This window comes from Odontesthes bonariensis, chromosome 11, assembly GCF_027942865.1.
Source record: "Odontesthes bonariensis isolate fOdoBon6 chromosome 11, fOdoBon6.hap1, whole genome shotgun sequence".
NCBI classification, from domain to species: Eukaryota; Metazoa; Chordata; class Actinopteri; order Atheriniformes; family Atherinopsidae; genus Odontesthes; species Odontesthes bonariensis.
Window position 1 is genome coordinate 23,755,077 of NC_134516.1, and position 21,654 is coordinate 23,776,730.

At 40.9% G+C, this 21,654-nt stretch overlaps 1 protein-coding gene across 1 annotated transcript in view; it reads right to left on the reverse strand.

Moving 5' to 3' along the window:
- Nucleotides 1-4,591: 4,591 nt before the first annotated feature.
- LOC142391861 (voltage-gated delayed rectifier potassium channel KCNH8-like) overlaps nt 4,592-21,654 on the reverse strand; it is a 50,611-nt gene continuing 33,548 nt past the window's right edge. The window contains exons 8-15 of the mRNA XM_075478036.1: nt 19,370-19,747; nt 18,587-18,786; nt 17,596-17,845; nt 15,156-15,370; nt 9,161-9,435; nt 6,666-6,778; nt 6,407-6,459; nt 4,592-5,430 (exon numbers count right to left, since the gene is read on the reverse strand). Coding sequence (XP_075334151.1) covers nt 4,744-5,430; nt 6,407-6,459; nt 6,666-6,778; nt 9,161-9,435; nt 15,156-15,370; nt 17,596-17,845; nt 18,587-18,786; nt 19,370-19,747 — 2,171 coding nt within the window. The 3' untranslated portion in view covers nt 4,592-4,743. The remainder of the gene's footprint in view (nt 5,431-6,406; nt 6,460-6,665; nt 6,779-9,160; nt 9,436-15,155; nt 15,371-17,595; nt 17,846-18,586; nt 18,787-19,369; nt 19,748-21,654) is intronic.

Below are 21,654 nucleotides of genomic sequence, written 5' to 3' on the forward strand. Positions count from 1 at the left end.
AGGAGGAGGAGGAAAAGTGGAAGGAGTGTGAGGTCAGAGAATCAGAGAAGGGTGTATGTAATGTTCATGTGAGAACTTCATCGTGGTAGCAATCTATCCCTGTTTTGCTGTGTGAATAGAAGTGGACACATGTCACCGTGAGACGCTGTGCTAAAAAGATGCACACGTTTTTGTAAAGTTTCATTCTGTCAGAAGATGACTTTCAGACAAATGAGAGATTATCTGCCCCCTATTGGTAAAATATAGAAATGTATAGAAACATATATATACGTATATATATGCTCAAATCAAAATAAACCTTCTTTTCCTAACAAACACCCTCTTTTAATGCTGGCATGGTACAGTTTGGAAAGCTTACTACTGTATTCCACCACCAGGCCTATTTCTTATAGTGTTGCAAGATCATTAATCCAATGCTAAATAAATGTCACTTTGTCACTCTAATGGCATTCCTTCTATTTATTTGCACCCTTTTTGCAAGCTTTTCTATACATTAACAATGCTTTTTGCATTTTCTATATCTTCTTGCTGCTGTGAATGCAAAGAGAACTAAGACAACTCTTTAGGTTGCAGAAAGTACTCAAGTTTTGCACAAGAAGGTTGAAAATGAAGCATTTTCATAAAGAATTATACATTAGTTGAAGCGAATGTTGATGCCAGCTAGACAAATCTCACGGGGTTTTATGGAGACTCACGGGAAGTCTGTATAAACCAGCCCAACAGGAAAGCTAATAAATCAGCTGATAACTCACAGAAAACATACTTTTGCTTTTAAAGACAGCAGTAGAAGCTTGGATTATTTATTTCACAGTTCTTCCAGCACTAAAGTGTTTGTTTGTCCAAATAGCAGGCTCACCAACAGTGTGGTCAGCATTTCTTGATTTATTTTAGATGGGAGAATAGTCACCTATCATTACTACACAGCCTGTCTGCCTGCCTGCCTGTCGCTCCTCCTCTGTGGTATCTGGGTGTGTGTGTGTGTGTGTGTGCGTGTGTGTTTGCGCTGCCAACACTTTTCTGTCCTGTATCATCTCAATATCTTTGACAGCTCACCACAAGTCGCTCATCACGGGGTGTGCATCTGTGATAGCATGTGTGTCAATGAAGCAGCGGCATCAAAAAGCACAGATGAACACAGCCAAACTCATACTAACTGTTCCTGCAAATATTGATCGTACATGTGCTTTCACGGACTAAGTGCATCTTCAGGAGCTTCACAACACATTTTTCATTACTTGGATTGCATAAAAAATACCTACAACTTATAAACGCAGTGTTTAAAGACGTTTAATTTGACAGTTAAATGAAATTAAATGATTAAAAATAAGTTTTTTTGCGTACAAATTTTTTTTTTAAGCTTGCTTCCCTTTTTGAAAACTTTGAGAAAACCCATTTCATTTCTTTTTCCCTTTTTTTCGTATCAGTGTGTTCCAGTAGTCAGATGACCTTTGAAGCTAAATCTACTGATAATTACCCAAGGATCAAACAAAAAGAAAAAGGCTGATGATTTCAAACCTCTAGTCTTGTTTGATTAATAATAATCCAAAACACACTGATCATGGAAAATTAGAAAAAAAATTCCCTGTTGCAGCTTCGTGCCGTGTTTTGCAATCTTTATCACTGATGCAGATAAACAAGAAGTTTATCTACCACCACAGTAAGAGTTTACACGTTAAAATAAAATTACATATGAGACAAAGAGTGTTGAAACCTGAACCTTGAAGGAAAAGGAAGCCAATTATTCACTGTGGAAATGCTGCCTCACTGTGGTGCACCACATGTCATTATCATCATGACATATATATCCCAGACTGAGAGCAAACCTGTCTGATTGGTACCATATCTACAAATCTACATCAAATTGTATAGTGTATAGTGTATAGTGTATAGTGTATATATAGATATATATATATCTATATATATATATATATATATATATATATATATATATATAAAAGTATAATGCAAGTTTGTTCAACAAACTTGAAACTTTTGTCCACATTTTCCTTCACCTTTCCATTTTTTTCAGATTCATCTCATGACGTGATTTTTGTTGTTGTTAAAGTATATTTGTATTTTCCTTATTTATTTTCTAAAATATGAAGTTTTTTAATTGTTTCAAATAACTACATCTCAATAAGATCTGTTGTCGACCTTTCCGTGTTCCTGCTCGCTACTTAATTGTTTTTACAAGGGTCAAAAAAGTGTGAGACGAGAGCAAGAAATCTTAATCTTGTCGATGAATGTCAAAAGAAGAACCCCTGTGGTTGTTGAACCGAGACACAAAGTGCACGAAAAGTTGAAAAATTGGGTGGTGTTTCGCCCTGGAGCCAGCATTTTATGGCAGGGTTGAACATCTTTCTGCTACAGCCACGAGTGTTTCCAGTTACGGGAGGTTTGAGTGAAGGCTTCGCAATAAAATGCGGCATTGTTTTGCCCTGTATGAAAAGTATATGTTGCACTGATTGAACAGCGCAGCCGTGTTGGGCTGTGGATTTAGGTCCAGCTCAGCGCTGCTTTTGATGATCAAAGTTAGCCACGCACGTAGAGAGCTGACAGGACTGTTTTCCTCCCTCGGTGCATGAGAAGATTTGTACCCCCAGATTAAACAACCAATCCAGTTAAACATGTATACAATCATCAAATAGAGTTGTATTTGTATTTGTGTCTGTGTGTGTGTGTGACTGTGGTTTGCACGTTGTGCAGCGTGTTTACAGATTTCTCAAAAGACTTGGTCAGTGGCTGAGGTCTTTATGCAGAGTAATCCCACGGCCTCTCTCTGGAAAACATGAGTAGCAGTGGAACCACTGAGTCAAATTTTGGATCTGGTTCTAATGACAAAGCAATTGTCTCAATTATAGAGCGCTGGACAGGTATAAAAGAGGACGTGCGCACACATTCACACGCATAGTATTTACATTACATAACAAATATATATAGATAAAGGTTAGACCACACTGTGGAGCACAGCCAATACCAAGATGGGAAGGGTGAGTACAAATAACAACCCTTGTGTTACTCAGCATCTTCATGGATCAAAGTGTTTAAAATGTGTTCACACTGAATTAAAGGGCAGTTTGATGTCCATTTGAAATAAACCTTTTTGATGAATGATTCAAACTCAGATCAGGAGAGCGGGGAACAAACATTGGTCTGGGGAATGTTTATATCAGCTCAGAAGCATTTCTGACAGCAAGTGATCGCCATTATCTGTGGATATGGAAAACATTAGCAGTGAAGAATCTAAAATCTGGCAGAGGCATGGGCTCACTGAGGCTGTTTTTTTTCTGCTTTATCAACATGCTATATCTTGTTTTCTACCATCCTGGTCACGCATCCATCCTTTAATATCACTGTGCGAAGTAACGGCACCAAGAAACTGCCCTCAACTTTTAGATTTTTGAATGATAAGCCTCATGTGGCGTGCAAAGTAGCTCCAGGAGTTGTTTGAAATAATGCTTAACACAAGTGTTAATGTTCGAAGCACATCGTTTTGGACTGACTCACGTGCCAATCCCCACATCATCTTCTAAAAGTACAAGAACTACCGGGGGTTGCCGGTATGAGCGTGACAGCGACTGCGCCGACTTCCATTCTTACCTGAGCTGCAAAGTTACGTGCTGCACTAGTTTCCTCATTGTATATAAAGTTCCCATGAAAAGCTTCAGAGTGCCATTTGCCTCCATCTATTTGTTTCTGTAAAAACAGATGTGAGCGATAACTCTCTTCCATTTTACTTGTTTTCCACATCGTTTTTAGGTTTTCTGATTTATTGCTGGGTTTTTTGTTTTGTGATATGTTGCATTTTGCCTCATTGGGACGTTTCTCAAGCTTGTCGTCTCTGTGAACTTGCGAGTTTTTAATTTAATCATTGTTACCACTGATGGGAAATCCTGTATATCGTTTTGTCATCACCCATTTCTAAAAAGTTCTTGCATTTTATTTCATTGCTCTTGTTTTGTGAAATGTATTTGCTCTTATATGAACATTTTAATTGTAAAGTTTCTGTTTGGCGCCTTGTCCAGTGTTGTGGACAAGAGTGTTTTTCTGGCCAATATCTCCTTCATTTTGTCCATCAAATCTTGACATCTCGGAATAAAATGGCATTTTATTTTCAAAATTCAAATATCAGTCTACAGTAGCATCGGATAAAACCAACATGTTGCCACCAATATTGTCTCTCAGGTCACCAAAGATCCGTCCAAGATCCAGCTCTACGGCAAAGGGGACTTTTAAGGTCTCTTTTCAGGCAAGTCCTGCTGTGCTGGAGAAGTTTCACACTGGAGACGGGCACTGCAGCAGTCCTGGACGAGCATCCCAACTACAAAAGGCTGCCAGGACTTCAATGTTACACGCTGTGTAACAATGTTAAGCACATTGAGTTGCCTGTGGTATGAAATGCGCTATATAAATAAAGATTGATTGATTGATTGACTGGGCGAAAACATGCATTCGACAAAACTACCCAAGTTTGATCCAAAACTCTAAGCGCTCGCTGTCTCATGTTAATATGTCTGTTCTTGAAATCACAGTTTAAAGTGTTGAACGTATCAAATGCAACTGTTAAAGAACTTTTATTATCAGATCTTCTCGATAGTGCTCATGACAACAGTTTAAAAATAACATATTTACAGTGTAACTCGCATGCCAAACTTTGGGCAAATGTCTGTCATGCAGTAAGTCGTGACATGCTGGTCCTTTCTGTCAGTCCGGTGTCAGGGCTCCGATCTTCTTCTCTTCTGTTTACACCGACGGCTGTCCTTCATTGATGAAGCTGAGCTGGGTTCTGTGCTCTCCCCACTCCACTTCCTGCAGGTTCAGGAGGGGCATTCGAGGGTTTGAAGCCATGCTGGGGGTCTGGGGAAGGGGCCGGGGATGGACCTGAGAATGGGGATAGGAGTGGGATGTGAACTGGTGCTGGGATGATGGTGGAAGTTGGGATCGAGGCTGTGTTTGTGGCTCCCTGCCGGGTTCTGATAAGTCCACCAGGAGGGGAGATGAAGAAAGTGAAGGGATGGAGGAGGAAGAACAGAGATGTGGTGCAACTGTGTGCTCATGAGGGGAGGTGTTGAGAGAAGGGGGAGCTGAGCTGTAAGAGACCAGGTGAGCGGGACTGATGTGATGGGAGAAAGGAGGAGACTGAAGTGGATCAAACTCTCCTTGAAACACCTTGCTCATGCTCAGCTGAGGAGAGGGCGGGGCAGGTGCGTGGACAGGTGGAGGATTTTGCTCTTCTGAGCAGCCCACCAGTGCTTGTTGGGTAAGAAGGGGTGGAGCTGGGGAGCAGCTGTGCGAAGACACACTGGGAGGTGGAGTCACAACGCAGGGTATCAGCAGCGTGGAGGGGTTGTGAAAGAGAGGTTTCAGAAGACGTGTCATTTCCTGCAGCTCCTGACTCACAGCAGTTACTTGACGGGAGAGGACACACATCTGGAGGATGAGATTAAAGGATGAGTGGAATGTGTTTGCCTCCCACACTTTGTCTATTGAGGCACATTTACTTAGATAAACCCTTATTAGCAAGACTCAAAATGGTCCTTAAAATAACGCAAAAACTGATCTTTATAATGGCTGCTGGCAGCATTTTATGATTTATAATTAAAAGAGATCAAAATATTTGGGTAAAATCATCCGACTCTATTATGGCAGCTATATCCAATAAGAAAACTGAAACTTTCTATCCTGGAAATGTATGCAAATTCGAACATATTTCCGTTTACAACACCTCTTTTGTATTTGTAGTTTAACATAGTTTTACAAGCACTGGAGTTTACACTCACTGCACAGGCTGCCAAGAAATACTAAGACTGAAATAGATCTATTGTGCTTCATTTCTGTTGCAGCCCACAGTGGAGAATTCGAAGGACAGCTTCCATCACATCACTATTCCTGACCCGTTGTGTCCTCTGATTTGTAGGTTTTGATGAGGTAGAAGTAAAATTGTCAGCTTTATAGTGACAATAAAAAAATATATATAAATTTTTAAGTCCTAGATTTTGGATAAAAAGAACAGGGACACTTAAGAGTATGTATTACAAAAAAAATCTGTAAAGTTTCTCTGAGTGTGGAGCTGCCATTGGCTTGATCTCAGATTGTTTTTCAGGTTGTAGTTTCAAAAATAATAAGGCAGAAGCAGTCATGGAGCATGATGATTAACTTGGGGGGGGGGGGTTATCATGAGATTTATCATTTAGAAATTTTACTTTATCCACTTGTTGGGTTCTGGCAGGGTTTTTTTTTTGTCACCTCATATGAATGTACATGAATGCAACATCCTGTGTCTTCTGTTCTCATCTGGCAACGCATGCACGGTGCTAACTGGATTCATATTCATGTTAACAATAGCAACTCCAGTCCCGTCTTGTCTTTCTTTCAGAGTAATATACTGGAATATTGTCAGGCTTACCTCATTTTTAAGCTTTGCAATAGTCTGCATGGTGTCACCTTCATCATGGGTCCCTGCGTAATGAACACAACCGTAAGTGAATAAACGCAGAAGAAAGATTTATTATAAAACATGCGCTGGTCCAGTTCAGTTTTGTTTAACAGCAACAAGAACTACTTTCAGGTTTAAATTCAACAAATTGAGTTTATTCAACAGCATGTCATGTTAGAGAGCACCAGTTTTTGTCAGGGAGCGTGTTTGTGTTGCGTGCGTGGTTCACCCGAGGTGGCTGAAAAAGTCCTGGGCAGAAAACTCTGTGTTGCACTGGGAGGAAAGTCAAACTTCTGAGCCGAACCTGGGCTGTGCTTTTCTGTCTCGATCCCATCCACAAACCTGAGGACAGACAGGATGAGTTTGACACAATTCTGATTTGAAAGTACAGACAATGCAGTTACAAAGCTAGCATAAAGTTACTCCTTCAATCTTCAAACGTCACGGCAGCTGGTTGCTGATCGAATATTCACTATGAGGCAGTGAGAGAGTAGCTCCACACGGTGGCAGCAGACTACAAAAAATAAATCTACACCACATTATAGAGCAGAACAGATTGCATGTCTCCATGCAGCTGAGTAAACTACGGCTAAACTGCACGCTGTTTTACACTAACAGTACACATCCAGGCAGGTACAAATGGTGTTTTCTTGTTTAAGACCACATACAGGAACCCACAGGCTCCAAGCGACTTTGCATTATTCATACACTCAAACCAGACACGGTTCAGTCACCAAAGAAGCAAAAAGAAAAATCAATTATTCACTGAATCCCGTATTAAGCGCAGTATATCATGAGAAGTTACTTTGGTAGCCTGAATGTGCTCAGTGAATTTCATGGTTATATCATTGTTATCTACTGTTTGAGTGACAATTGTGTAGCGAGACAAAGCATCAGGGAGCCAAGTGGAGTCACTTGTTACGTAAAATGAGTTTTATGAAACTCATTTTCAAAATTGGAATCACTTGCAGTTACTGTGGGGATTAAAAAGAAGTTTCATCTGAAGGTGCCATTGTTTGCATTGTGGCTGAGCTGGAATTCCTTCTGATAAATCATCTGTATTCCAGGCGATGCAGGTCAGTATAGCTTATGGAAAGTAACTGAACACTGGATGGCTTGGAGACAGCTATCCCTATATATATATATATATATATATATATATATATATATATATATATATATACACACAGGCTCCACTGATTTTACCAGTACGCAGTGTTTTTCATTGGCAAGTGTATTTTTCTAACCAACCTGAGTTTACCATTCCAGTGATGGGTCAAGCACGCTGAGATGAGCGTCCAAGTGATCAGACAAAACCGCCATTTTTCTCATACTGTCACCTCCTGTCACCTCCTGTCCCCTCCTGTCCCCTCCTGTCCCCTCCTGTCCTCTGTTTAAGCTCCTGTCTCTTTAAGGCCTCCTCACTGTAAAGCCCTGTCTGCTCTAACTGGTGCAAAATGTGGACATGCCAGGCAGCTTCTCATTCCGGGGGCTCATGTCATATGTCTAATTTGCGCTTCCTACTCTCTCCTCAATCCCTCTGCCAGCGACCTGGAAATTGTTCACAGCCAAGTATTTTCAAGAATGTCTCGATTTCTAAAAGAGGAGTAAGGAGAGACGCATGTCTTTGGCCTAGTGAGGCACAGATGCATCAGCTTAACATCGGTAATGGTCGCTATCGGTTTATTGAATGCAATCGGCCTATCGGCAATGGTTTAACACATTTAAGATTGAGTATCAAGTATTTGGAAATGTTTTCATGTTTGGCAAGCCTTTTTTTTTTTAGGACTAAGACAAGACCATATCCTCAAAAGTGTTGGGAGGCTGGATGGACATAAAACCATTTTTCTGACCAGAGACTAAACTATAGAACTCAAATCACTGTCATGTAATTATATACTTAATATCTACATTTGTTTAGCTGCATTTTTACGAGAAAACCCAGGATATAAGAAGTGTTATTTTTCCATGTCTTTGCTGGATCTGTCAAAACACTTCAGCACTGAATTAAAGCATTTGGGTCTGTTTTTTGCTGATCTCAGACCTGCTTCTGTTTTCTATAAATCCCTAAAAGGCTTCCCGGACCTGCCAGTGAATGCATCATTACAGAGAGAGAGCTACTGAAAAGGTCAAAGGTCACACTCAGCAACAGGAGATGGATCGTTTGAGAGAAGCTGCACACACCTGCAGGACAATCACTCACATCCACTCATATAACTAAATGTGTGTCCGACTTTATTCTTAATGACATAATATAGCATAATTCAAGCACTAATAAGAACGTAAAACATTAATACGAAACACCACGTAATGTAAAATTGTATGTAGGCACGAGTTATGACAGACAAATGCATTAAGTGGATGGGAATAGCAATTAAACACCACATTAAAATGACTCACTTAAAGGTCCTAAATCTTGTTGTATAACACTCCAGACTTGCCTTGCAGTGTGTGCCTTTTCATTCCAACACAGAAACAGAATCCATGCTTGTATGCACCCTCAGAGGCTGTAGAAAAATAAATTGCTACCTCAAGCTTAGTGTCTGCTTTCACCTCTCCAGGGACTTCATGCAAATGAGCCTGTAGCTGTGTTTATGAATCGTGTCCCAAGTCAAAAGAAATTCACGTCAAATTTCCACTAAGGATCACTTATCGCTTAATAAACTCCTCCATGTGTAGCCATAGCTTAGCGCCGAGTCAATAAATGAGTGAGTGGCTCCCTACCGAGGGCTGAGGTCCGGCTGCAGGCAGCTGAAGCTCACCGCTGGGATCTGCAGGCTGGAGGGCCGGGTGTGATCACTCGCAGGTCTGAAGAGTCTCGGCGGCAGCAGCGGGGAGCGCAGAGGGGAGCGCAGGGGGGAGCGCAGACCTCGGCCTAGCCTGCCGAGGGAAGACATCTTGGGGAGAGGAGAGTGTTCCTCCTCTGAGCCTGAACCCTCCTCGTCCTCCTTAATGGAGGGAAGCTTCTTCACGATTCCTCCGTTAATCTCACAGTCTGCCTGAGGAGTACGAATCATCCCCATCATGATAAAATGTGTTGTTTTTTTTAAAAAGAAAAAAAGACAAAAGCAGAATCATCAACCCACATTGTCCACGGTGACATTATTCATTTCCATCTTGTATTTTTGTCACAATGTCTACGACAGAGGCCCTGACGTACAGGAGAAAAACACTTTGACTTCATTATAAATGTAGGGTTCATATTTCATGTTTGTAATCAGAGTCAAAGTCACAACAACAAGAGCCTTTCAACATCGCAGCCAGTTGTTCCCTGCGTGCCTCTCCTCTGTGTGTGTCTGTGCTGGATTACAGGAGTGGAGCCATTCGTTCTGGAGTGGAGCAAAGCTCCACCAGCTGTAACCTCTTCAGCAGCTCAGCCAGGCAACTTGCACACTTGCCAGCTCACAGACTCCCTGTTTTCCCACGTTCCAGCCAAACTAACTGGAATGAATATTTGTTTGCTATTCAGCTTTCAGTTTGCCCTCAAAGTGTTCTCGCTTTCCGTCCGCAGACCCGCCTACTCCACCTCTGAGCTAGCATTTCCCCTCCTGTTCATCTGCCACTGCATCCATCACCAACTCAACTCTAGCTTGTTGCCAACAACCAGGTCTGCCTTGACAGCAGTCTCTTTGCACCTGAATGCACACCATAGGACTGAAGAGATGTAGTTGTGTTGTGCCAAGGTTTTTTTTTGTAATGTCATTAAAAGCGACGTGCCAAACAGGTTGTGGGCAGCATGTCATTTCTTCACAGTCCATGTCGTGCAATGACATGCAAACAACATCAAAAGTGTAGCAATGACACGACTGAAGCTGTTGTCAAAATGCTATTTTATTAAGTCGGTCTGTTGAGTTTTCCTGTTTTGTTCATGTGTTTTTTTGTACTTCAGTGCAAACACTCCTCGCTGTCGCTTCACTCTTTCATCAGACGGGGGAGCTGCTGAGTCTCTGAAAGCATCGCTGAGAGGGAATAGTTGCCATTCACAAGAGTTGCATCAGCTGTGACTCCATTCAGTTTATCAACAGAGCTGCAAAAGGAGTCCTCATTCAAAAAGCAAGCGAGCATTAAAATCGCAGAGAGTCTCTACTCCTGAAGGGTTTCGAATGAATAAAGGAGATTGGCCTGTCGTGATGTTTATCACTCCTTACAATTTGAATCATAAAAAACATAAAAAAACAATAAAAAAAAAAACACATTCCATTCCTTCCGTTGTAATCTTGTTTGCAGTGGCTGCAGAAGCGTTTTCGGAAGGTTGTTGGTAGTGTTTTCTGCACTTTTTCTCTCAAAGCTGATTAAAGCTCCAGCAAGCAGCCCCATTTCCCCCTTATCCTCATCATTTCCCCTGTCGACACCACCCTTCCCCATCTCTCTCCTCTGTTGTGGTTCTTCATCCAGTGGTTGGCTCACGTGCCCGGCTGGTATTTTTAGATCACAGAGGTTTAATTTTAGCAGAGGTTTGCCTGGAGGGAACTGAGCGGAGAAGAGACTGTTTGGAATTCTGCCTCTGTATTAATATGTGTATGAGCGCAGCACGTGCCATCTCGATATGCTGCACGCCTCAGAAAAAAAAATAGATGTCATCGCCCGATTCTGTGTGTTGTGTTTGCAGGTGTAAATACATGCGCTCCATGTGAGAAATAATGCATGTTGACATATGGAGACCCGACATGTGCGAGTGTGGGATGGAGCATGGCCAGCAGCAGTTTTGTACTGTATGTTATGTGTATGAACATCTTTCAGCAAGGGCAAAGGCTGTGTTACGGTTTGCTGAGAGTGTGATCCTGCATGTGTAAATGTCTGCAATAAGGATAGAAATCTGTGAACACAGACACAGTGCGGGGGACTGCAGTGTTACAATTTGAATAATTCAATTTCAGAGTGAAGGTTTGAATTAAGGTTAAGGTTACGTCTCTAGGAAAAGAATCTAATCTCTTTTGACTTGGTGGTGTGTGTGAGTGGTGGCACGTGACTGTAAACATCAGCGAAGTTCTCCTTCTTCCTTCCCCTGCTGCTTCCCTCCATCCCGATGTTTTCTTGTCTTGTCCCCATCTGGTTGTTGCTCTATATTTATCCAGCCAGAGATGACCTCAGCCCTGCCCCGACATCTGACAGTTCTATTTTTAGTCCCTCGCTGCGGTCGGTTGAGGATGCACAACTGCCTTCGCTGAACATGCACATATATGTTGCGTTCTACATGCTGGGACATATGTTGAGATTTATGTGCAAGCCAGGCTTTACTAAATTCCTCAAAATGATTACAAATGAGTTTATTATTCTTTCAACATACTACAAAGATTTTTTTTGGCCACAAGTTAATGGATTTTAATGTTCTTTTTTAAGTTACTGTGAACATAACATTTAAATCAAAGATTTTTGACATAGGAGTCAAAAACAAATGCAGTGGAATTTTGTTTCGCTTCAAGGGTGCACATTCAATTCAAGGTACTATTCAGAGTTCATCTTTCCAAAACTCGACTGTCACAATTTTATCCTAATATCGCCGACAACTGTGACAAATGTCTAGCTTCACCCTGCAATCTAACACATATGTTCTACTCTTGTTCATTACTTTCTCGCTTCTGGCAGAACTATTTTCATGCCATGTCAAAAATACTTTTGACGAACATAAAGGTTTTTCCCCATGTCGCTATATTTGGGCTCCCGGAAGACACAACCGGTTTACTTCCAAGCAGCTAGATATCATAGCCTTCACTTCATTAATAGCTAGACGCCATCTCCTCCTTCACTGGAAGTCAACTAAAGCTCCCTCCAGCTCTCAGTGGCTCAACGATACTATGTCTTTTCTAAAGCTGGAGAAGATCAGATATTCAGTGAAAGGTAACTCTGACAAATTCTACAACAAGTGGCATCCTTTTTTAACTTTTTTTCAAACTCTGCCCCCTGATTGATGGACCCCCACTCACTCTCTCCTTCTCTTTCCTCTCTTTTTCCTTTTCTGTCTTTTGTCCTCCTTTTTGTTTGTACTGAGCAGCTTACACACACGTACATATTACACTTGTTATATTTATTCAATTGCTATATATAGATGTCCTTAACTGTTAGTTAAGTAGCCCCCCACAATAGTGTATTGTTCTGTAATTGTTGTAAAAAAAAAAAAAAACACTAGAGGAGGTAGATTGTATGCTTTTTTTTTTTTTTTTTTTAAGATGCACATTATTTTGACTGTATCAATGTTTGCTCAAACTGACAGTGGTGATACAATTCTCAATGTAAATGTGACATTGATTTCTATTCCAATGTGCCTTACCTCCCAATAAAAATATTAAAAAAAAAAAAAAAAAAGGGTGCACATTGATACAACCAGATCGGAAGACAGATACCTCTCGCCGGTAGGAGGGAAAGTGAAGCCAGGAGACTTTATCTAACAAAAACAAAGCCAAAATGCAGGAGCAGTGTGTGAAAAACTGTCCACCCTTACTGATTCAAAAGGAATAAAGAAGGTAAGTAATCAGCCAATCACAAGCCATACTTGTTGGGATGAAATGTTCTCTCTAAAAAGAACAAGCAGCATGTCTTCCAAAGACTTTTGGAACAAATGTACTTTGGACGAGACCAAAGTGGAGATGTCTGATCCTACTGCACAACACCACACATCACCACACTTAGTTTTCCAACACTGCTTCTGCATTTTGGCTTAGTTTTAGATTGCATTTACCCAATTTTAACACCTTGTATTTTCCCAAGTTTAATCTCATCTCCACATTTGCCTTTGAGTGTTTGTGGATATCTGTGAATGATTTGACAATATAAGGGACAACTGGCACTATTTTTGCTTCTGTTGTTCATCATGTGTGGCACATTTGTCCAACTTTTTTTTTATTTATTTCTTACCCAAAAAGCTAATCTTGAAATTTAGCTGGAACACAATCACTATACAAATCATATTTTTTGGTGACATTTAAACATTTTGCTTAAATGACTCATATGATACTGTTTTCAGATTTAAACTGTCACTAAAGGAGAGAGTGTTTAGTAGCAATTGTTGAATCCACAAACCAAGTTCTATCTGAAATTGTTTTAGGTTTTTTTCCATGTTGTTCCACTTTCAACGCTGCTCTGATTAACATGCTTACTCAGAGAGAAAACGTGACTTAGCTATTTTCAACACAAGCTGGTTATTCATGTGTACACTGCAGCTGAGAGCCATCCGTAAATCCCCAGCATCTCAATCTGCCATACCGAGTTTGTGTCTTTATCTGTTGGCTGAATCTCAAGCAGAAACCATGGATTCTTCTTCCCTCCCAGTCTGGACGGCTAATCCATCTTAATTGAAAAGCCATTTCGTTAAAGCTTTTGGAAAAAGGAGGTCAAAACACAGAGTACTCTTTAAGTGGTCATGGAGTAATTTCATTCATGACGTGGATGGGAACTCGCACTGAAGAGTTTGCAGATAATTTGACTGCCATTTGGAGTGATTTCTATTGTTAGCAACAACCTAATTAATCAGGTGCAGGTGAAAGAACACCATTGCCCTTCCAACATTATCGCCTTTTCGACCGGCGTCATTTAGATCAATTGGAATTTGGCAAAGTGAACGAAATCTAATCAGTTCTCAGTAATCGGACTCTTCCATGCATGCGAGTAATTAAAGCACTTGATGCCAACAGGTGGATGAGATGCACAAAAAAAGTAATATATGAGTTGTACTGGGCTGTTTTGGCGGGGATGGCGTTTAGTTAGCTTGAGGAATCTCTTTATCAACATTCCAGCTTTGGGTAATGCCTGCTTGGATTTGTTTCCTTTGGGTGTCCAGGAAAACTCTTGGAGCCAGCTGAGGTTATTTGCACATATGATTGGGATGCCTCAGAGCATGTTTCACAGGGAACGGACCTCTTAGAAGGCCTCAGAATATGCTGGGGGGGGGGGCCGCATATCCCATCTGGCCGGGAACATGATGAAGTATTAATCCCCTGGAGAGATGGATGCAAGCTTTAGCTACTTTGCTCAGGCTCCGTCCGCCATACTTGGGTAAATTTGTTCTTTCTTTCACAGTTCTTTGCATTGCATAATTGAAATGAATATGCAAAAAAAAAAAAAACTCCATCCTCAACATACAAGGAAAGTACCCAAAGTTTGAGCTAGTTTACAGTTGGATAAGTGAATCTGATTTGCCACTTTAATCTGAAGCATGTGTGTCAAACACACATGGAGGAGTTGGCTCCTTCCAAAATCTTTGCTCAAGTTCTCTCATTTTAATGTTGATGTTTAACCCAAACTTATCTTAGGCTTAAAGAAATAATGACATCAGTCATGGGTTTATTTGTTCTTAACTCTTAACCCTTTTGTGTCTGCTCATAGAAAAATGCTACTGAAACATGTTTCTTTGTTTTGTTTTTCTTGCTATGTTAATAAGAATCTTTTTTAAATAAATAGCTAAGATATCACTTAATGGTAAAAGCATCAACATTTGAAAAAGTAATGGCATAAAATATACATACTTTTATCATTGCATCCTGAAACTGAGTGCTGGAGGTCACAAAGGTTTACATTAACTGATTTTTAACAAGACACATTATAGTCACTGTAAAATGTGCTCCATTTAATGGAATAGCAGGAAATTGAAGGGTCACCTGTAGAAAATCGCTGTAAATCAATAACAGAGCAATCCCAGCTCATTACCTTTGTTGAGTTCCTCGCACTGACCCTTAAAGAGATGTTTCAACCCCGTATTTTCAGTAACTGTCAGCCACTGCTGTACCTCAGTGTTGTGTCCTTCTCGCAGGTTGTACGTCAGATCGTGTCGGATTTCGGTGAGGAACTTCTGGGCGTAGTCAGGATAGAGGCAGAGCACCTCGCGGAGCCCTTTGAGGCTGATGTACTGCAGGTCACAGTAGGTAAGAGCCTTCACGCAGGCGTTGGTCTTTATCACTTCTTCCTGCGTCAGACAGTCGGAGCCAATCAGGTCACCCCGACCTGGAAAACAGACATTAAGTATTAACAATCTAATAATTTCACATGTAAGAATATATTGCGCCACACAACAGACACTTTCAATTTTTAGAATTTAAAGTAGACCTAAAAGATTTAAAGAGTGAAGCTCCACAATGATACAATGATGTGGGGCTTTAATCACGAGCAGGTGGCCGTGGATACCTCGCTTAAAACGCCAGAAATAACACATTTTTGAGCTGAAAGGATCGCATTTATGGATAAACAATTTGGAATTAAAATGCACAGCTGTAACGTGGAATCATAGGTCTGTGTTCTCTCTCTACTTCCCAGCTTCCATCAGTGCTTTTAAATCAAAAGTGGCAATGCCAAAACAATTTATCGTGTTTGTGTGCATGCATGTGTGTGTATAAGAAGAGACAGACAGGGAAGGTGCACAGAGAAATATTACCCCTGCGCATATTGTATTTCTGTGTTTAGAAGTCCATAGTGGTGCCTATAGAATAAATGCGTTTGATGTGTCCATCTTTGTATAACTCCTTTCCTAGGAAAACTCTGAAGGAGGAGGAAGATATCTCATGTGTTTCTGCATGTTTCATGATCCACAGGCATGTGAGCTTAGCATCTACCCTCTGTGGGAAGCGTCATTTCATTATTTACAGCAGTTTGCTCATTGATATGAGAAACACTGTTGCAAATTGGCTGCCTTAGCTTTATAAGAGCCTGAACTGATTCCAGGACTGCTTGAGTCTGTCTCTGCATACTGTTTTCTCCGTGTTGTGCAGACTGAAGGAGTGACCCTGTACGAGTTGCAGGACTCTGGAGACGGTGTTCACGTGTTTGGGATTCTTCTTGGTTGTTAATCAGCCTGCTACTCCAAGTTAAAGGGTGAAGTTGCAGTTATATACATCAATGTGATACGGTATGTCAGCTGGAAGTGCAAATAGATGACTGTATGCAGGAGTTAACCTTATTGACACGATGAGGTAATATCCAAAAATAAAACCGCATGTTTATGTTTACAGCTAGCCAAGGACTTAATGACTTCTTCTGTAATCCGTGCATTCATGCTGTTTGTGGGCTTCCTTTAGGATTTGGGAGTTCCCCGAATCATCTCATTAATTCCTGGGTTGAAATCCATCTTCCACCTGACAGGCTGTGAATTGTTTGCCCACAGGGCCAGTTCAATGCTGAGATGATTGCAGTTTTGTCAGTACTGAGCCGCCTTTTGATTAAGTTCTTCATAAAAGCTGCCTGGCCCTCTATTAAATGTGGGATTGCTAATAACGTTCTCAGTGTTAAACAGCCTCTAATGCTACTCTAAAGCACAGAGATCTTGTGACATCTCCTCTCTCTTCTTTGCTTTAGTTCCCTGTTCCTTCTTACTCAGCATATGTTGGGAATTTTAAACAAAATCTAATCCCTGCAAGAACAACTTCCCCCAAGAAATGCATCCAATAGGTTTTTCTTTTACGCTTTTACATGAAACACTTGGTTTGATGTTTTCTGACTTATTATTTTGTAGGTGACTGGTTCCATCTTCTCTGTTGGTTCATATGGACTGTCCTGCTTTTCCAGATTGTAGAACACTTTGGGATTACTTTGTAGTCCCATGAAATCCCATATTCCTTTGTAAAGCCTGGAGCTGCCATATTTGTCCCCATGTATCTATCTAACAGCTGGTGTAGATAAATTCTGCTGTCAATGTTGTGAAGCCTGAAAATGTGCATCCACAATCCAAACCATTAGTTTCAGGGGTTGTACATGGATGTACATATCAGCTTAAGCTGGATCGCTCCTGGCACATTTGGACCATCTGTCTTCTTTTAGTAGGGGCTGGATTTATAGAGAAGCCAAACTCTTACTGGACTTAGTCAGTGGCGTCTGTTTTTGAGGCACTTTGCTGCCGGAATCTAGGAGGGCGTCTTTGGTCTGCAACAGAGAAAACCTTCAAGATTCAGGTAGAGAAATGACTCACTTAAAACACAGGCCTATAAGGTGACTTACTTCCCTTGGGAGCATGGGAACTGAGGCGCTCAGGAACTTACAGTACTGGTTACAGTCAAGTCACTCAAAAGCAGGACATAGCTCTATCATAGAATTCAAATATGGGTACTGTCCATGGTGCTGAGCCCCAGTGGTTTTGGCCTTGTTTGTGCTTATGTTTTATTGAGACTGAACCAGTATTTGACGACTAATGGGTTATAACTGCATTTAAAAGATAGTCATGTGAGCACTTTTTTGTTTACCTAGAATGGCCAGCACAGTGTTGTCCTTAAGCACCTCCATCGAGCCCGAGCATACAAAGTAGATCGCCTGAAGTGCGTCACCCTGGCGGATGAGGAACTCTCCTGGAGCGCAAAAGGAGGTCTTGATGATTAGGGAGAGGGAACGCAGACACCCCCTGCTGGCTGATTCAAACAGCGGCAGCTGCAGCAGCTCTTTATTCAGCTGCATTGCTATGTCAGCTCTCAGCTCATCTGGGAAGTCCCTCAGCAGCTGGAAAGGAATGCATTGGAAAACCTGTTACCTGTGGGAAAGTCTATGTTTGTGTTTTTGTTGTAACTATGGAAACTTCTTTCTCTCCTGTTCTATTATCTGAATGTGGCTGTGTGGGAAGGTGAAGGTAACAGGCCCATTAAAACCTTCCGCCATCCCACATGGTCACAATCGGCTCATACATGCATATCCAGTCAAGAGTTTTTAAAGGTTTAAAATGCACATTTGCACATTTACAGCAAATGTAAAAGGTTCCAGGGAATGACTACAGCAAGTCAAAGAGAAGCTTTGCGAAGGAAAGATGAAGGTTATTACTTCAAGGTATTAGCGTCTGTCTACCATCGTGTTATCTCTTTAAATAGGATTATGTAGATGAAGCCCTGATAAAACACAACCATGAGTGAATTCAATGTCTGTGAAGCCATTAATCCATTAAATTAAAAGATCTGCTCCAGCGTGATGGGACCCAAAACAAAACGCAAGCCTTCTCAGAGATGTTTCTTCAAACTACTTGGAGGATAAGTTGCCAGATTTGTACTTCATCCCATTGAAAGTGACAAGGTCGGTCAAAATCATAAAGTTATATGTACCATGCAGATTTCTAGAATTATGCTAATTTTCAGCTCAAAGCTCAAAAGCTCAAAGATGGCTATAAATGTGCTGTTGCTATAGAGATATAGGGCCTAAAGTCCTAAAGCTCTGGGTAGTAAATTAGAGTCAGCTGCAGTCAGTTCCTCCTACCTCGCTGACGTCGATTCCGTTGTTGACAGACCAGTTTGTCTGAAAACACTCCATCATGCGCTGTTCCAGAGCCTTGGGTAGCCGGTGCACACGAATGAAGTCCTTTAGGTCTTTGGTGCGGGTGTGATAGAGGGAACGGCGTGAGTACATCCTCTGGATGATGGCGGTCACGTTGCCAAATACAACAGCATGCATTAATGCTACAGTGGAGACAGAAACGGGGACAGGGAGGAGGTCTTGATGAGAGAATCTTCAGCTCAGGAGCTGTATGAATTTGTTAGATGTTACAGAAAAATTGGATTGCCAATACAGGTTCTAACAATGTCAAAACTCATGACTTGCAATGGCCAAGGTGTTTTTTAAATTTTTTATGTCTAACTAGGCAACATTTGATTAGCTTAGGATAATGCTCATGAGCCCGAAAAGTTTTCCTAAAGACATACATGTATAATGTAATGCTGTTTGTGTTTCCAAATGTAGACATTTTTAAATCCAGGTTAAAGACATTTCTGTTCTCATGTGTCTATGCATGAAATATCTTTTAACTTATCTAGACTGTTGCTTGTTTTTAAATTCATTTAAATTATTTCATTTGTTTCTCTTTATATTCTTTTATGTATTTTTATGCTTCTTACACTCCCTGCTGCAATTCTTTTATTTTATGTAAAGCACTTTGAATTGTTTGTACATGAAATGTGCTATATTAATAAATTTGATTTGATTTGATTTTGATTTCTGCTGAAAACAAAAGTACGACTGGTGTGATGTTGCGGTTTTGCCCACCTCCGATCAGCATGGTGCAAATGGAGAAGATCTTCTCAGAATCTGTGTTGGCCGAAACGTTGCCAAAGCCGACGCTGGTCAGACTGCTCAGAGCGAAGTACAGCGACGTCACATAGGAGCTTCTGACAGACGGCCCTCCGCTCAGTGCCATCCCCGGGCCGTCCGGGGTCCTCGCTCTTGTCCTGCTGCTGTTCCATTGACCCAGGCCCATCAAACCCGTCCCATTCAGCGGGTCCAGCCCTGAGCTGTTCCACTGGCTGTAATTGGCCAACCCTGCTGTCACGGCACCTTGAGGCGAATCAGAAACTCCCAGCAGGGAGGTCAGTGGCGTCAGAAAGTATGGAGTTCCTAAGCGTTTAGCCAGTTCGTGGAGCCAGCCTGGTGGGGGAACAAGGAACAAAGACAGTCCTAAAGAGTCTGCCGGTTTAATGAGAATAAATCCAAGTTTGTTAGGTGACCTTTACTAGAAAACGGCATTAGCGGATATGGCAAAGTAATCACTTCAGCATCGGTGTGTGTGTGTATTTGGAAGGAGTGCAGCAAGACACTCTGTCAGCCTACATTTGTATTTATGCATGGAGCAAATCTTTTGTCCATTCACAAAGATGAGTCCATTTCTTCGAGCTGGAAAATCATGTTTTTCATCACGGCAAAAAGGTTTGCCTCAAGAAGGGAAGCTTTTTCATGTCAGATCTTATCAACCTTTTTTTGGGAGAGGAATACAAAGTGAAATGTTTTGACCACTACAATTTTTTGGCTACCTGTAGATTTAAAAGGGTTGCAGCCTTTGTGCTGGCATGGCTTAGAATAAAAGATCAAGTCCATGCATACTTCACATCAATTTGTATGGAAGTAACTGTGCTCATTCAAAGATAGCACAATGAAGGGCTGAAATACTATCTGTTGCATTATTTTTTAATCATGATGCATATTTTATTGTTTCACTGATGTTAAAGTAAGAAAATAAATGGCAAAAACTATAAGTATTGGCTAAAAAGCCAAAGAATATTTCTAACATATGTAGGTGGTTTCACCCCATATTTTCCCCAATCGGTGCGTCCCCGGCTACGTTTCTTTTCTTATGACAGAGAGATCTTCATTTAGATTTTGGACTGTCAATCTGAAGAGTTCTGGACATTTCTTTGAGTACCGTACATCACCTCAAATATTACACATGGGATGTTTAAGTCGACTGGTATTACAATGGTGTGAACAATATTTGAGGCCATGTTAGGTCTTTTAGGACTGTTTATCTGCGGGAACATATTTCAGACTTCCCACTTCAAACTTCTCATAGTAATTTGAAAGATCTACATGTTTTTTCAACTCTATAAAAGATTGTAAGTCTTGGTAATGTGCCAACATCAACACCGATGGACAGATAGTATCAGCTCCATCAACTCTTAACCTTACATATCATCCACACCAACTTTATATAGTATCCTGATTTAATCTACTGCCTCGATTCCGAAAAAAAGTTGGATTGCTGTGTAAAATGTAAGTTAAAACAAAAAAATGCAGTGATTTGCAGATCTCATAAATAAACGATTTATTCACAAATAAAACATAGAAAACCTAATTAATGTTGAAAGTGAGACATTTTTACTGAGGAGACCAGCTGCTGGACCTTTAGGAGAGGAATGGTGTCCCATTGTTGTCTGATATGAGTTTCTAGCTGCTTAACAGCAAATTCTTATCATATTTTCCTTTCCATGATGCACCAGGTGTTAGTGAAAAATACATAATCTGGATGGAAGCATCTGTTGCTTTAAAACCTGCAAATACCTTTCAGCATTGATGTCTTTCCAGATGGTGCCTTTGCTCTAGTTACCAGTTCAATAGGCTCTAATGCACCGTCATAAAGAACTTAAATGTTCGATTCATCTGACCACAGAACAGTTTTCCACTTTGCCTCTTTCCATTTTAAATGGGCTTCAGCCCAGAGAAGCCAGTCCTCTTTGCAGATCATGTTCACATAAGACTTCTTTTCATGATAGAGCTTTAACCTGCATTTGTGGTTGTCATGGTAACCTGTGTACACTGTTCACAAAGGTGTTCCTGACCCCAAGATCACAGAAAATAATAAGAATTCTGTACCTTGTGACCTTTCTACACAGAGATGTATCCAGATTGTCTGAATCTTTGGATGATATCATCCACTATAAATGATGGAACTTTAAAAGTCTTTGCAATTTTATGTTGAAGGACATCTTTGTGAAATTCCTCCACAACGTTCCAGAGATAGTTTTTAATAAGTTTGACCATGTTGGCTCTTTTTATACCCA